This window comes from Oryctolagus cuniculus, chromosome 3 (assembly GCF_051225735.1).
Source record: "Oryctolagus cuniculus isolate XC-2025 breed Fujian yellow rabbit chromosome 3, ASM5122573v1, whole genome shotgun sequence".
Classification (NCBI taxonomy): Eukaryota; Metazoa; Chordata; class Mammalia; order Lagomorpha; family Leporidae; genus Oryctolagus; species Oryctolagus cuniculus.
This window is the reverse complement of record NC_142869.1, coordinates 140,689,011-140,706,247: the sequence shown is the minus strand read 5'-3', so window position 1 is coordinate 140,706,247 and position 17,237 is coordinate 140,689,011. Positions and strand designations below refer to the sequence as shown.

Genomic DNA, 17,237 nt, shown 5'->3' with positions numbered 1-17,237 from the left:
AGTCCTGGTTGCTCCTCTTCCAATTCAGCTCTCTGCTATGGCCTGGGAAAGCAGTGGAAGGTGGACCAAGTCCTTGGGCCCTTGCACCGTGTGAGAGATCTGGAGGAAGCTCCTGGCTCCTGGCTTCTGATTGGCTCAGCTCTGGCCGTTGCAGCCATTTGAGGAGTGAACCAGCAGATGGAAGACCATTTTTACTGTTTCTCCCTCTGTCTGTAACTCTATCTTTCAAATAAATGAATAAATATTTAAAAAATAAGGTGAAAGAATTTTTAGTACATGATAAGGAAGAGAGCTACACCTATTCAAATTCTGATAGTATTACCTGGGTAATTAAAAAACTTGTAATGAGGCCGGCACTGTGGCTCACTTGGCTAATCCTCCACCTGCGGTGCTGGCACCCTGGGTTCTAGTCCCAGTTGGGGCGCCGGGTGCTAGTCCCGGTTGCTCCTCTTCCAGTCCAGCTCTCTGCTGTGGCCTGGGAGGGCAGTGGAGGATGGCCCAAGTGCTTGGGTCCCTGCACCTGCATGGGAAACCGGGAGGAAGTACCCGGCTCCTGGCTTCGGATTGGTGCAGCACCGGCTGTAGCGGCCATTTGGGGAGTGAACCAACTGAAGGAAGACATTTCTCTCTGTCTTTCTCTCACTATCTATAACTCTCTCTCTCTCTCTCTCGCTATCTCTGCCTGGCAAAAAATAAAAAATAAAATAAAAACTTGTAATGAAATTTTTATAGCTTTGCCAAGGTATAATTGATCTGCAAAAGTTACACATACTTAAAACACATCTTTTTTTTTTTTATTGACAGGCAGAGTGGACAGTGAGAGAGAGACAGAGAGAGAGAGAGGTCTTCCTTTTGCCGTTGGTTCACCCTCCAATGGCTGCCGCGGCCGGTGCACCGCGCTGATCCGATGGCAGGAGCCAGGTGCTTCTCCTGGTCTCCCATGGGGTGCAGGGCCCAAGCACTTGGGCCATCCTCCACTGCACTCCCGGGCCACAACAGAGAGCTGGCCTGGAAGGGGGGCAACCGGGACAGAATCCGGCGCCCCGACCGGGACTAGAACCCGGTGTGCCGGCACTGCTAGGCGGAAGATTAGCCTGTTGAGCTGTGGCGCCGGCCTAAAACACATACACCTTGATGAGTCTGGACTACGTACACACCTGTGATCTGTCCTGCAATGAAGGTACTAAATTTTCCTTACAGTCTTTGTGTTATGGGCTTTTTTTTTTCTTTTTTGTTGGAGGGACAGTAAGAACACCAAATCTGAGATCTTGTCTCAACATATTTTAAAGTGAACAATGCTGTATTGTTAACTATTAGATAGTATGCTACCCAGCACAGCTCTAGAACTTATTCATCCTACATACAGGAACTTCATCCCATTGAAAAGTGATTACCCATTCCCCCCTTCCTCAGACCCTGGTAACCACCCTATTGTATTAGGTAAACGATTTTCAGGGTTCAGAAATGGTTTGAGGGAAATTACAATTTATTAGGCAAATCATAACAATTGTGCAGCTAAACTTAACTGGGAAAAAAAGTATTACTGATTCAATCTCATTACTTATCATTGGTATTTTTAGGTGTTTTCTGAATAGGAATGTTTTTAAAATGTATTTATATTTTTGTGTGTATGAGAGAGAGAGAGAGAGAGACAGACAGACAGACAGACACCCAGAGTGAGGGCTCACATTCACTGGTTCACTTCACAAGTACTAGAACTGGGCAAGGCCAAAGCTGGAAGCCAGAAACTCAATCCAGGTCTCCCACATGGGTGATAGAAAGCTAATTACTTGAGCCATCATCTGCTGCCTCCCGGGGCCTGCATTGGCTGGAAGCTAGAGCCAGGAGTCAGAGCTAGAAATTGAATGCAGGTACTGATACAGGACGCAGGCATCTTCACTGCTGGGCTAAATGCCAACACTGCTTAGGTATCTGGCTCTTCACAAGTCAATCTGGACAAGGTGTCTGTGTTCAGGAATCTGTCTGTTTCTTCTAGGTTATCAAATTTGTGTATAATTATTTATAATAATTGCTAACAATATTTTGTATTTCTGTGGTGGTCATTTTAATGTCTCTCTTAATTTGGGAAAAATGAAAATAAAGTATTATAAGGAGATTATTTAAGAAACTGGGATTAGGTTGCTGCCACAGGGCAGAGCTGAGCGGGTCTGATGGAAGAGTGTGGTTATCAGGCCAAGTCTATAGCCACTCTGCTGGGAATCTGTGTTCCGTGGCAGGGAATCATGGCAGAGATCCTACTATTTTCACCGGATTTTGGATAAACAAGATTTGTTGAAGGGACCAAAAGCTTCTCTTGGAACAAGAGAATTGGGCATTATCAATATTATCAGTACAAATGTCATCCAAACCTTACATTAACATTTTAAGACAACATGTTAGTTAACACCACTGTTAGGTGTATATCAAGAGATTCTAAGCCAGGTGCTCCCTCAAAGTATAGACCCCGTATAGGGGCTCCTGCATCCAGAGTAGAATAATTCTGGAGCGGCCTCACATGCAGGATTGATTTCTGCCGCTACTTCTACATTAAAAACCGGATTTCCATCTGCCTTTCTGTGCGAGTTTCCTTATAGGATGATTCATACATTAGGGTGTGGATTCTGTCTTTCAAAGCTAATGGACTGTTACTTGACAGTACACCATCCCTATAGCCTTTGCCCCAGTGGGCAGGATGTCGGCCAGGAAGACATGTTGCTTCCCGTTGCCTGGAGGAGAGAGCATGCTACCTGCAGAATAAACACCCCACTGCCTGCTGTATCCTCCTCCCGTGACAGCGCCGTCCTGCCTATGCGTAGTCGGCGTTAGAGAGCAGACACAGGCCAGCCTGTGGGATGCTGAGCTTTCTGTGCATATGGAGAAGGTTCTGGAAATCACCAGCTGCTATTTTACAGCTCTATGAGCAGTGGAAGAATTCTGATGCGAGAAAAGAGACGTCAACCATTCCTAGTAAGATGCCAAAGCCGAAACCACCCTCAAACAGGGACGGAGAGTCGGGTCCAAATGGAAATCAGAACATTAGCTCCGGCCAATCTTAGAAGATTCCAATGAGCTCTGGGGTGGAGCCCTGGGAAAGAAGCCTTGGGAGAGATCACAGTGATATCTTTAGTGGAACAGAAATGAAGATGAGCAGCTTGTTTCTGTCAAGCATATCTGGAATTTTGATTAGGAAAATCCAGTTTTTCCTTACCATATCTTAAGATACTGGGATTTAAGGTGTTCACAAATCAAGGGTAAACAAAGGATTTATTAAGTTAAGTGTTGCCATCCTCATATAAAACTGCAAGAGTAAAAGTAAGTTCTCTAATTTACAAGGAAACAAATTAGGATTTTCCCTAAAATAATCATGTCCTAAGTTTACTTCTGCAGCATTCTTAGTGTTTGGTTATTCATGTATGGTTATTTAAACCCTGTGGATCTAAATCAGATCCAGAGTTAACACTCTGAGGAAAGGTACTTGGTTAATAGAAACAGATTTGTTTGGAAGAGTCAAAAGAAACAAAAGCATCAAGACCATGCATTGATGAGTACAGAGTACATTCAATGTGTACTCAGAAAGGTCAGAAATGGAATCCAGCAGAAGATTGCTTCTAATTCACAATATTCTTTGATTTTATAGGTCCAGTGTTTCTCTAAAAGTTTCTGGTTAGCCGCAGCATCTACAACATAAAGGAACTGGAGCAACTAAGGGCTGGGGACCCCTGTGGAAGCAGCAGCACTGGGTGGCCTCAGAGGAGCCAGAGAGGAGAAAGAAGACTGGAACTGTCATCCAGCCTTCACCTTTCAATTCTGTCTAAGCACAAACAGGCCTGCAGAACAAGCAGCTTATCTCTGGGATTCCATGGCTACTGTACTCACATCATTGTGTCTTCAGTCCAGGGGATTTGGAACCATGTTTAATGCTACATGACAGGAAGAGTCCAAAGGCACAGAAATCGGAATTCCAGGGAGAACACTCCGAGCCGGTTCATTTTGGGGTGTCTATTTTATGCGAGAACTCTGCAATCCTGATGAAGGAGGATTCATCAACCAACTGTCCATCTCCTAGAAGCTCTACTTTTGTCAGCACATGCCTTGGTTTCTAGGAACACCATTTTCGCATGACAGACAGGAATCGGAAAATTCATTCTTTCAACATATGGCACCAACAAAGCCTCAAGTAAAAAACAGTATTTAAGGTTCTTGGAAAGCTACTCTGTATTTGCTTTTATTCATACCAAGTTCAAATTGCTCTATGAATGTAAACCACGGAAAAAAAAGAAATGAATAATTTAGCCAAGTTCTGAAGCAGATATATATAAGCAAATAAGGGAATGAGACTACTTAGTGGGGAAGGACATTTTAAGCTTTTTCTATTTACAAGGGTGATTTTTAGTAAATACAGATAAACAAATAACTGTGCCATTTTATTTATGAATAAATGAGTTCATGAAATTAAGTAACCCAAATATTTAGCAATAGCCGAATGATAAATCATGAGGACTATAAGATAGCTATTACAATTTTACTTTCAAAGGGTTCTAAGGAAATAGGGAGAGGATCAAGATTTAATTCTAAATGAAAAAACTCATCAACATATAATGTAAGTCTGTAATTTTTGCAGAAGTATGCATATATAAATATGTGTGTAGATACCAAAGGCTCTCAGAAAGCATGCCACAGTAGTGAGAATGGTCATCCATTGGGTAATTTTTATTTTTATCCTCAAGATTTTCATATTTTCTCAGTTTAACACTTTGGTGAACATGTGTTACCTTTACAATGAAGCATTAATAATTCAGTGTTTCAAATTATTAAAATTCCTTAAATTGTAATGTTTTCCAGCCTATGCCATTCCCCTGGAAGGTTCTTCTCAGTCTTTAAACAAAAATTATTATTGTAAAATTATCCAGATTGTTCTGGGCATGATGCTGGGGTGAGTAGGGTGTTGACACCCAGTGCCACTGTCTGCTTCTACGGTGTCTGTCTCCACTGTTGAATACACTTCTGTTGGTGATCGGAGAGACACAAACATCTCTGTTTCCCCTGAAGGTACTATGTTTTCAGTGGTGCAGCTAGGTATGTAGAAGACTAGGAAACATACTTCATGGAAGGCATCTTTTTTAAAAAAGGTGACCAGGATAGGACCAATGAAATGAAAGCATGGCATGAAAAATGAGACTTGTGGGAGGAGGTCCTGAGCCATGACAAGCAAGACCTGCGCCATGATCTGAAACAGGAAATGCCATCCCACGTGCCTCTCCCCTGCGGCAGAACCAAGACATTCATCTTGGGATAGGGAAATAAGTGATCAGGCCATGTTGCTTTTCTACCCACCACAGGGAACAGGAAACACAGAAGTGGAAGTTTTGTACTACTATTTATCAAGATACCCTGGCTGGCTTCAGCGACAGGAAGGGTTCAGTTACCGTGTCAGCCAGGAAGGTTGACAGGAACAGGAGCGTGCGGCCTTCTCAGCATCTCTATGCCCTCAGAACATCTGCAAAGCCTCACACTTCATTCTGAGAAGACCCAGATCCAAAGACCCCATTTCCAAATCAAAGCCACAATGAGGTTTCACCTCACCTCCGTTAGAATGGCTTTCATGAAGAAGTCAACAAACAGACGCTGGTGAGGATGTGGGAAAAAAGGTACCCTAATCTACTGTTGGTGGGAAGGTAAACTGGTACAGTCACTGTGGAAGACAGTAGGGAGATACCTCAGAAATCTGAATACAGACCTACCATGTGACCAGCCATCCCACTCCTGGGAATTTACCCAAGGGAAATGAAATCAGCATATGAAAGAGGGATCTGTACCCATGTGTTTATTGCAGCTGAATTCATAGTAGCTAGGATGTGGAATCAACCCAAATGTCTGTCAACTGAAGACTGGATAAAGAAATTATGGGATGTATAGACCATGGAATACTACACAGTGGTAGAAAAAAAAACAAAATTGTGTCATTTGCTAGAAAATGGATGAAACTGGAAAACATCATACTTAGTAAAATAAGCCAGTCCCAAAAGGACAAATACCGTATGTTCCCCCTGATTTGTGACAGCTAATAGAGCACCTAAAAGCTAATGTTTGGAAGTGAAATTGACACTTTGAGAAGCAATGATTTTGGACAGCCTTTGTCTCAACTGTTGAGGAACAGTTTTTTTCCTTACTATTTGTTGAACTCAACATAGAGTTAATCGTATGTGTATAAAGTTAATTGCAAATAGATCTTAGTAAAAGACAAGAATGGGAATAGGAGAGGGAGGAGGAAGAAGGGAGGGAGGGCAGGTAGGTGGGAAGAATCACCATGTTCCTAAAGTAGTACTTGGGAAAGGAATGAAGTTTGCACTCCGTAAATAAAAGGTTTCTGGGAAAACTAACACAAAGACGGCATTTCACCCCCCGGGGCTTGACTTGGCACCACTGAACACTCACCGGCAGTCTTGTCCTCCATGAGCATGTCGAAAGCGATCCGCCCCACGGGGCCGGCGTCCGCCGGGGAGCGCTCGTGCTGCGGCACTGGCGCCGCGCTGAACGTGTCCAGCATCACCGTGCGCTGGTCCGCAGAGCCCGAGATGAGGACGTTGTCGACCGCCCAGTCGTTCTGATCCAGGCCGTCGTGCCTGGGCTGCCACCAGCGGAAGCGGGTGGCGATCTCTTTAGCATCAGGAGGGAGCAGGATATTCACGAATCTGGAGGAAAATGATGGGAGGCGGGGGGATGACCTGGTCAGGTATCTCAGGTGAGTGGAAGATTGCCGGGCAGCAATGACCGGCTGCAGGCCACACGGCGGGGAGCCGAGGACTTAGCTAAGATAATTTGTAGAGACCATGATTACAGTGTGATAAGAATGTATTGCATGTTTCACAATAGCTAGAAGATATTGAACCTTCTTACCACAAAGAAATGATACCTGTTGATGGTGAATGATATTATCCTGATAGCATCATGATTCTTATTGTCTTGATATGATCACTATATAATGTATGCATGTATCAAAATATTACACCATATCCCGTAAGTATAATTATTATATGTGAATAAAAAAAAAACCCACCTACAACAAACCCTCCTTACCTGGCTTGATTTTATGAAATCCCAGGAGTTATGAGCGTGGGGAAATAGAATGTAAACAGCTTTTTTTTTTTTTTTTTTTTTTGACAGGAAGAGTGGACAGTGAGAGAGAGAGACAGAGAGAAAGGTCTTCCTTTGCCATGGTTCACCCTCCAATGGCCGCCACGGCCGGCGCACCACGCTGATCTGATGGCAGGAGCCAGGTGCTTCTCCTGGTCTCCCATGGGGTGCAGGGCCCAAGGACTTGGGCCATCCTCCACTGCACTCCCAGGCCGCAGCAGAGAGCTGGACTGGATGAGGGGCAACCGGGACAGAACTGGCGCCCCGACCGGGACTAGAACCCGGTGTGCCAGTGCCACAAGGTGGAGGATTTAGCCTAGTGAGCCGCGGTGCCAGCCGTAAACAGCTTTGAGTATCCTGGAGCTACCCACCTGAGGAGCACAGTGGACTGTGGCTTGCTGCATGGACTGAGACCAAGACTACTATGGACATTATTAGTTGTCAGTGGTACTAACACAACCTGGTTTACGAGCTTTGTTAAACACATGACACGAAGGGGCAGTGTTGTGGCCCAGTGAGTTAAACCCCTGCTTGTGACTGGCATCCTATACCAGAGTGTGGGTTCAAGTCCCAGCTGCTCCACTTCTGATCCAGCTCCCTACTAATGCACCTGGCAAGGCACCTGATGGCACCTGATGGCCCAAGTGCCTGGCCCTCTACCACAGCCATGTGGGAGAGCTGGATGGAGTTTTCTGGCTCCTGGCCCAGACCTGGCTGTTGCCGGCCATCTGTAGGAGTGAATCAGAGATGGAAATTCTCTCTCTTGGCCGGTGCCGCGGCTCACTAGGCTAATCCTCTGCCTGCAGGGCCGGCACCCTGGGTTCTAGTCCCAGTTGGGGCGCTGGTTCTGTCCCGGTTGCTCCTCTTCCAGTCCAGCTCTCTGCTGTGGCCCAGGAGTGTAGTGGAGGATGGCCCAAGTCCTTGGGCCCTGCACCTGCATGGGAGACCAGGAGGAAGCACCTGGCTCCTGGCTTCGGATGGGTGCAGCGCGCCAGCTGTAGCGACCATTTGGGGAGTGAACCAACAGAAGGAAGACCTTTCTCTCTGTCTCTCTCTCTCACTGTCTAACTCTGCCTGTCCAAAAAAAAAAAAAAAAAAAAAAATTCTCTCTCTGTCTCTCCATCTTCTGTCATTCCAACTTTCAAATAAATAAGTTGTAAAAAACAAAACAAAACAAAACCACCAACAAAAACCATGACACTAAGAAATGGCCAATGAGCAATGAGCTGACAAGCGCAGCAGTCTAACCCTGGCTCAGTCACTAAGGACAGATGGGGGAAGAGTGGCTCCATGTCCCACTATGACCTTTAATAAGTCAGACAGGAGGTCAGAAATACCCCTTAAACACAACTATGCTTTAAAATCCATGGAATGTCTTAAATTGTTTTGAATTTATTTATATTGACAATGCATAAGGTCTGTTGGGGAAAATAATTTCCTGAGGCTTACTGTCCTTTGCATCAAATATTCTCTTTTGATCTACACCAATCCATCTCCCGCAGTGTCAAGCCCAAGTTCATCCACGAAGAGTCGCCTTGGACTGAGGGTTTCAGTGGCAGTCACTTTGGTCTGTGTCTTACACATCTTTGCTTCTTTTTCACAACATCTCCTGTTGATTTTGTTTTGCCTCCCTTTGTGTGTGTGTGTGTGTGTGTGTTTCTGAGATACCTTGGCCAGAAGGGTGGGCTGTGTTTCAGATTAGAGCCAACCAATATTCATTCAAAGCCATGATGCTTCCAATTGGGTTTCCAGACTGTGTTTTTAAAACATCTTTTGGGATTGTGCCTATCATTTTTTTTTATTTGACAGGCAGAGTTGGACAGTGAGAGAGAGAAACAGAGAAAAAGGTCTTCCTTCTGTTGGTTCACTCCCCAAATGGCCGTCCCGGCCGGCACTGCGCTGATCCGAAGCCAGGAGCCAGGTGCTTCCTCCTGGTCTCCCATGCAGGTGCAGGGGCCCAAGCACTTGGGCCATTCTCCACTGTCCTCCTGGGCCACAGTAGAGAGCTGGACTGGAAGAAGAGCAACCGGGACTAGAACCGGCGCCCATATGGGATGTTGGCACTGCAGGAAGAGGATTAGCCAAGTGAGCCAAGGCGCCGGCCCCTGTGCCTATCATTTTATGCACCATTTGGGCCATGATGGCTGAGTGTGTCTTGGTTGGGGGAAGTGAAGTGCAGTCTGTGCCTCTTGGGCCTTCATCTTTGTGGTCCCTGGCAGCTTAGAGCCCATTGCTCCTTTGGCAAGTCCTTCCCAGAGTTCATTTTGCCAATGCTGAAGCTATTCTGCCCTCTCTGCCTTTGTACACTCTTCTTATGAGATCATCCTATGATTTACTGCCACTGAGTTGGCATGTTTGCCAAACCTTTTAAAGGGGCTAAATAGCATCAGGACTTTATCAGTTCCTGGAGGGTCTACAGCCACAATTCCTTACCCAGAGCCACGGTCTCCTGCATTGGTTTGTCTTATTTTTCCACGCCCACGTGAGTTTTCTTCCTGGGATAAATCCTTGGCAACATTTTAAAAACCCTTGGAGTGGAAATTTAAGGCTGAAAAGTCTAAATAAATCATGACCACTGCTCCTCCCTTAGTCAAGTTGTTTCTCCTCCAGAGAACAAAGTAGATCAGCCAGGTACACTCTTACTCCTTCTGCCTCTATGTCATCCTGCTTACGTGTTCAGGAACCTGACAGTCTTTATAAATCCCTCCATGCAGACCAGAGACACAGTTTAGTTGCCTTATCTTTTATCTCCTACCAAGAGATGAGTAAATTATTAGTTATTATTATTATTATTATTTAAAAACACGATTTCATTGTGCTCCATTTAGTTTCTGGTTTAATCAAAGTGCAGGGTTTGAATTTTTTGCTTGTGGTAGAGGTTACTGGCATCTCCTCCATGGCAGAGTTCCCTTCCTTCCTTATAACAGAGCTTATCTTTCTATCAAGGTCGCCCATAAGAAAGACAACATGTCCAGCTGTGCTTGCATCTGGATGTCGCTATGTGACTAAGTTTTAGCCAATGAAATGTGGATGCAAAATGTGTGTGGAAAAATGGAATTTAAAAAAATAAGTGTTTGGGGGCCAATGATGTGGTATAGTGGATAAAGCTGCCGCCTGCAGTGCCAGAATCCCATATGGGCACTGGTTTGAGTCCCAGCTGCTCAACTTCTGATACAGCTCTCTGCTATGGCCTGGGAAAGCAGCAGAAGATGGCCCAGGTCCTTGGGCCCCTGCACCCACGTGGGAGACCTGGAAGAAGCTCCTGGCTTCAGATTGGCACAGCTCCAGCTGTCGCAGTCAGTTGGGGAGTGAACCAGCAGATGGAAGACCTCTCTATCTTTTCTGCCTCTCCTTCTCTCTCTGTGTAACCCTGATTTTCAAATAAATAAATAAATTTTTTTAAAGATATGTGTTTTGGTGTAAAATTTTGAAAGCCAAACAGTTTTTCCATAGGCATTTTCATAAATTTTTCCCCTTATATGCATGGACTTCAAAAAGTTTTTTGCACCAAAGTAAACTTTTCTTTTAATTATATTCCCATGAACTTATTAAAAGTTACATTTATTTGAAAGGCACAGAGAGAGAGAGAGAGAGAGAGAGAGAGAGAGAGAGAAGGAGGGAGGAAGAGAGAAAGAGAGAGAGAAACAGACATACAGAAAGATATCTTTCATCATCTGTTTCACTCCCCACATAGCTACAATAGCCAGGGCTGGGCCAGGCCAAAGCCAGGAGCTACAAACTCCATTCTGGTCTCCCACATGAGTGGCAGGGGCCCAAGGGCCTGGGCCATCTTCTGCTGCCTTCCCAGGTTCATTAGAAAGAACCTGGATCAGAAGCAGAGTAGCTTGGACTGGAACTGGCACTCCAATATGGGATGACGATGTCGCATGTGATGGTTAACCTGCTGTGCCACAATACTGGCCCCTCAAATTTTTTTTTTACCTTAAAAAATACTTAAGTTTTGATTCTATTTGTATGAACTTTTGAAGCATCCTAATATGTGCCCTGTTAGAAAGTGTCCTTAAGGGCAGTCAGCAGAGGCTAGTGTTGTCGTACAGCAGATTAAGCTGCTGCTTGCGATGCCAGCATCACGTATTGGAGTGCTGGTTTGAGTCCAGGCCGCTCCACTTCCATTCCAGCTCCCAGCCAATGTGCCTTGGAAAGTAGCAGAGGAAGGCACCAGTGTGGATGACAAGGATGGAATTTCTGGATCCCTTGCTTTGGCCTGGCTCAGCCCAGGCTTATTGTAGGCATTTGGGTTGTGAGCCCGCAGATGGAAGACTGATCCCTCTCTTTCTCTCTGTCACTCTGCCCTTCAAATAAACATATACATCTTTGAAAAAGGGGAGAGCTAGCACATGTTTCTTGCCCCATCCTTCTTTCTGCTGGCTGGCACAGGGAAGGGTTGGTTGCCCTTTCAGACCGTGAGATGGAAGTTGCAAGGTGAGTGTGGAAGAACAAGTCAGAAGGAACCAGGGTCTAGGTCTCTGATGCTTGCGAAGCCACTTAGGCAGTCCTGGACTACTGATTGTGAGGTCAGATTTATGAGAGAGAGAGAGAGAGAGAGAGAGAGAGAGAGAGAGAGAGAGAGAGAGAGAGAGAGAAGAGAGAAAAAAAGAGAGAAAGAGAGAAAGAGAGAGAGAGAGAAAAAGAGAGAAAGAAAGAAAGAAAGAAAGAAAGAAAGAAAGAAAGAGAAAGTTTTGTGGATGCTCTTTTGGGTTTTCTGTCATTTACAGCTAAACCTGTTCTTAACTATATATATTGAACTAAATGATTATTAATAAGATTCTTTTTATTTTACCCACATTTACACCTGTACCTGGCTTGCCACAAACCAGAGATTATCCATGTTGCTTGATTTAGTTATATGCCCATTTTTACCATTTCTTCTCTAGTGATCTCTCTCTCTCTCTCTAATTAGTCACATTGATTGTGTTTGGCCTCCCATTTTAAAATGACCCATGTGGGATGTGTATTAGCCCCAGCAGTGACAATGTCAGTTTGGACACTTGCATCCTATATCACAGTGCCTAGGCTCAAGTCCTGGCTCCATTCACAACCAGCTTCTTGCTAACATGTGCCCTGGGAGTATCAGATGCCTCCAGTAGTTGGGTCCCTGCTACTCACATGGGAGGCCTGGATTGAGTTCCTGATTCCTAGCTTTGGTCTGCCCCAGCCCTGGCCATTGCAGGGATCTGGGGAGTAAACCAGTGTATGGGAGTTCTCTGTCTATAAAATAAAATAAAATAATTTAAAAAATTCCCACATCATTTTTATTCGAGATCTTTAAATAAGAGGCTTTGTGCTTGCTTTGGCAACACATATACTAAAATAAGAGGTTTTAAGATAGAATCCAGGCCTCTTCAGGGTATTTCTATTTTACTGTACACGTTGGTTTTCTAGCTCCAAATTTTCTAGAACTGAGAAAACACTATATAAACAAATAAATACTTGCATTTCTGTTTCTCTTTTGCCAAAGTGATACTGAAATTAACTATCATATGCTCATTCGTTTCTATGGGTGCTTGCACAGGGTTTATTCATTGTTGATATTGTAAATAGCATATCTCATTTGATTCTGGGATGTGAAAACTAATTGTTCTTCAGATAAAATTCAAACCAGCTATTGATGTAGTTTGTAAACCTATTTTCACATTGATTCTAGAGGGAACCTGTGCTGATGAGTAAGGCGGAGTGCTCTTCAGTCCCCTGTGATGGGTTTGCTGGCCAGCCTTACCCAGCACCTTTGCTCCACAGGTTAGCTGTTACAGACAAAGCAGAATACCAACCCGGGTTTACTGTACTGGTCATAGAAGATCTCCATCAGCAGGTTCCAGGTAATGCCTCCGTTGACAGAATATTCCAGAAGAACACCTTGGTTACGGTTGTTGGGTGAAATCAAACACCCGTACATGAAGTAGAACTGGATGAACTCAGCATTGGTGAGGTTGAGATCCACAGTGACTAACAACCGACTACAACCCTAGGGATGAGGAACAGAACACAACACACAGATACAGAGAAAAGGAATACTTATAGATTATAGATTGAAAATTGATTATGGATTAAACATTGTCTTTGGTTTCCATCCCTTCTATATTTCTTTTGTAATCCAAGTCCCGTGGAACCGAGGCACTGACTTTCTCATCTCTTCTCTAGGTGTGCTAGCTCCTAAAATGTTGCCCAGTGCACACCAGTATCCAGAAATTATCTACAGAACTTTGAAATTTCAATATTCAAGACTTATAAGGGAAATGTATTCTAAGGAGATTTTCTTCTACTTTTTATAAGCAAAATAAGAATGAGAATGAAAGAAACTGCTCTGTTTGTTTTTTAGTTAAACTATTTGCTTGCAATCATTGGCATTCATTACATTCTTAACCAGATATCAGCTATTAATTGGATAGCATGTTCAGATCACAATTTTAATACAAAAGTTTCAAATAACCACATCTGAAACTTTCAGTGTAATTAGAAATAATAGTCATAATTTTTAAAATTTAAACTTTTATAGATTTTAATGTCATTGATATAAATTCAGTAATTAATACTGAGAAGTAGATATTTACTAGTTGAACATAATTGGGAAATCAGGCCCCTTAAGAATTCCCACTAAGCTAGGAAGAGTAACTTACTATTTTAAATTCTAAAAAAGTTTTATTTATTGATTTATTTGAAAGGCAGAGAGAGAGAGAGAGAGAGAGAGAGATTTTCCAGCCATTGGTTCACTCCCTAGATGCCCACACTACAGCTGTGTCTGTGTCAGGCTGAAGCCAGGAGCCAGGGATTCCATCAGAATCTCCCAGGTGACCGGCAGGGACCCAAGCACTTGGGTCACCATCCCCTGCCTTCCCAGGCATACTAGCAGGAAGCTAAGGCAGGACTGGATATTAGGTACTCAGATATGCAATGTGGATATCCCACACAGCAGCTTAACCCCTTGTACCACCCCAGGAAGAATATCTTGAACATTGCATTCTTACTGTTGATTACAGAAATCACAAATGGTAGGGCTGGCATTATGGTGTAGCAACACCAGCACCATAGGGGTGCTGGTTCAAGTTCTGGCTGCTCCATTTCCTATCCAGCTCCCTGCTAATGCACCTGGGAAAGCAGAGGAAGATGGCTCAAGTGCTTGAGCACCTGCACCCATCGGGGAGGCCCAGAAGCAGCACTTGGCTCCTGGCTTCAGCCTGGCCCAGCCCTGGCTGTCAAAGCCATATGGGAAGTGAATCAGCAGATGGAAGACTTTCTCTCTCTCTCTAAATATGCTTTTCAAATAAACAAATAAATCTAAAAAAAAAAAAAAGAAGAAGAAGAAAGAAGTCCTAAATGGTGAGTGTCCTCCTGTTACTCTTGGACTAAATCCTGAATATAAGTAACACACTTTAGGGGCAGGTGTTTAGAGCAGTGGGAACAGACTGCTTGGGACGTCTGCAACCTGGACAAGAGTGACTGTGTTACACTTGATCTTAGCCAAAAGGCCTTATGTTTCTGTGTGGGAGCAAACTGTTGAAATCTGTACTTAATATATGCTAAACTGATCTTCTGTATATAAAGAGAATCGAAAATGAATCTTGATGTGAATGGAAGGGGAGAGGGAGTGGATAAGGGGAGGGTTGCGGGTTGGAGGGACGTTATGGGGGGGAAGCCATTGTAATCCATATTCTGTACTTTGGAAATTTATATTCATTAAATAAAAGTTAAAAGAAAAAAGAGTGACTGTGTTCTGGTTCAGTCTGTGTTCCCAATTCCAGCTGCCTGCAAATGTTCACAAAGTTAGGTCCCTGCCAACCATCTGGGAGATACAGATTGAGTTCTTGGCTCCTGGCTTCAGCCTGGCCCACTGCTGCCTGTTGTGGGTATTTGATAAGTGAACCAGCAGAGGGGAGATTTCTGTCTCCCTGCCTATAAAATAAGTAATAAATAAAAAGCACTACACTTCATTGGCACAAATGTAAACCCTAAGGTAGGCTATGGTAGAAAAATAAAAAGTCGATCATGAATTTGTGGATTTTTAAAATCTGCCTTTTTAATCTTGGCATTGGAGGAATTTTATTTTTAAACAAAGTCATCTTTAGCAGCAATGTAGAGTGACTGTAAAGCTTCCCAAACAAAATTCCTAACGTTGCTGCTGTTACCCACAGAATAATATGTTACACATACAAATGTCTACTAATTACTGCCAAGTGTTATTTAAAAAATAATTTATAGAAAGGATTAATTGTTTGTGACAAATTCAAGATCCATCCTAGCTCATTTTCCAGGTTTTTGGCTCCTTAAATTCAAACCAGAGCTCTGCCCAGATGAAGGGCCCGTGCAATGTGCATACATTCTCTACCAGGATGCCAGTTCATTTAAATCCTTTCTAAATGTGTATTGAAACATGCCCGGTGCTAACACTCCCCTGCATAATTAAATTGTTTCAAATGATTTGTGGCAGGAACACACTGGGAATAATTAGTATCTTCTGCCTTGTCTACAGTTGCAAGTTCAGATCGGGGTTGTGCATTTCGGGTCCCCAATCCTGCATCATCTCCTACTTGCTCATTAAACTTCAAAAGAGACTCAGCTACTTGGGGGTGCTTAGAGGGTACAGCAGTGAAGAACCAACAGCCAAACACTCACCCCGCTGAAGTGGAGAGCCATTCCCGAAGCCACGGCTCCACACACCGTGCTCAGCTTCCCTCCGTTCACAGTCAGCCAGTTCTGGTTGGAAGGAGCCCGATTGAAGTTGTCTTTGAGTTGCGTTGGAAGCGGGGTCTCTGGCTCATCGCAGTACAGGCCACCCCACTGCTCATCACAGCTGGTGGAGAGAAAGAGAAAAGGCAGAGCCAACATCAAACAAAGCTCCCCCAAGTGTGACCTCAAATTAGCAAAGCCCACTCTGTCTCATAGCCTGGGAGGTGGAAGGTTACTGAGGTTCACAGAACCGGTCAGAATTCACCTGCTGTCCTATCAGGGCCTTGGGTCAGAACGAAGCTGTGAATGAATTACCTCTGTCTTTCTTAAAGTGGCAACTTGGGGTTACAGGTGGAGAGACAGAAGCATTTTCAAAGAATTTACGAAAGCCTTGTCTCTACCCAGCAAAGTTCTACCTGGCTAATAAACATTTGGAGCTACCAAACTAAGTTGGACGGTCCTAAGAAATTGGCCTTTCTTAACAGGCTCTGGGCCAATTAGGAACCCAAGAGTCTGGGTTTTAGCTACAAAAGACACTCTGGATAGTAATGGCTACCTCCAAGCAAAGGACTGAGTTCCGTGTTCAGGGGGAGAGGGGATCTGAACGCAGGACGGGGGGCTCCGGTGGATGGGCTGAAATCACCATTCAAAGACTTCCCTGGCATGTGGAGGTTAGTGGAGGAGGGACTACGAATTCTCCGTTGACAACTTGGCTCATCAAACGGTGTCATCTTTGCAAATACACATAGATGCTCTTAGCACGCACACACATGCATGCATACACACAGTTTATTTAGATTCTTCCAAAGATGTTAGGCTCTCTAAGAGTAATAAACTAGGCTTCTTTATCACACACACCTGGGAAATAGATCAGACCTTATGTACATTCTTGGGCAAACAACATGGGAACTCCAGCTACATTGCAACTAATGCATGGCACAGTGAGGAAACATACTTAGGTTGTATATTATTGTTGGCAAGAACATACTGAACTCCCGAACCTCTTCTGATGGATTTTTCCAGGATCACAGAAACACTAAAGGAAATCAAATCCAGTCCATCATAATTCAACACCCTCCTCACAAGTGAGCTCTTCCTAATCCCCAAGCAAGCATGAAAACAGGAGACTTCTCACCTCCACACTCACTCAGGATCATATTTCAGGAAAAATGCACACCCTACGGTAGCTGGGGAAGGACTGACAACCAGTTTCTGAACAACTTCCTAGATGGAAGGTGAATCAGCAGCTTCGATCGGGGGAGGGAGAAAAATCTACTTACACACAGTTTCCCTGGATGCATCTCCCATGGCCACTGCACATGTCCACACAGCCGTCCCCGATATAGACGTTATCTATCGCCCACGTCTGCTGCTTGTCGAAGGGAGCCGGCTGGTGCCAACGGAAACGCGTGGCTTGGGAC

General features: G+C 44.3%; 1 protein-coding gene and 1 pseudogene across 2 annotated transcripts in view; one reads left to right on the top strand and one right to left on the bottom strand.

Moving 5' to 3' along the window:
- RELN (reelin) overlaps positions 1–17,237 on the bottom strand; it is a 539,369-nt gene that overhangs the window by 31,802 nt on the left and 490,330 nt on the right. For both annotated transcript variants that reach the window (XM_051849694.3, XM_070071183.2), the window contains exons 47-50: positions 17,097–17,237; positions 15,763–15,940; positions 12,924–13,117; positions 6,436–6,692 (exon numbers count right to left, since the gene is read on the bottom strand). In XM_051849694.3, the coding sequence (XP_051705654.3) occupies positions 6,436–6,692; positions 12,924–13,117; positions 15,763–15,940; positions 17,097–17,237 (770 nt within the window). The remainder of the gene's footprint in view (positions 1–6,435; positions 6,693–12,923; positions 13,118–15,762; positions 15,941–17,096) is intronic.
- On the top strand, positions 1,323–3,056 carry LOC103348712 (cyclin-C pseudogene; annotated as a pseudogene).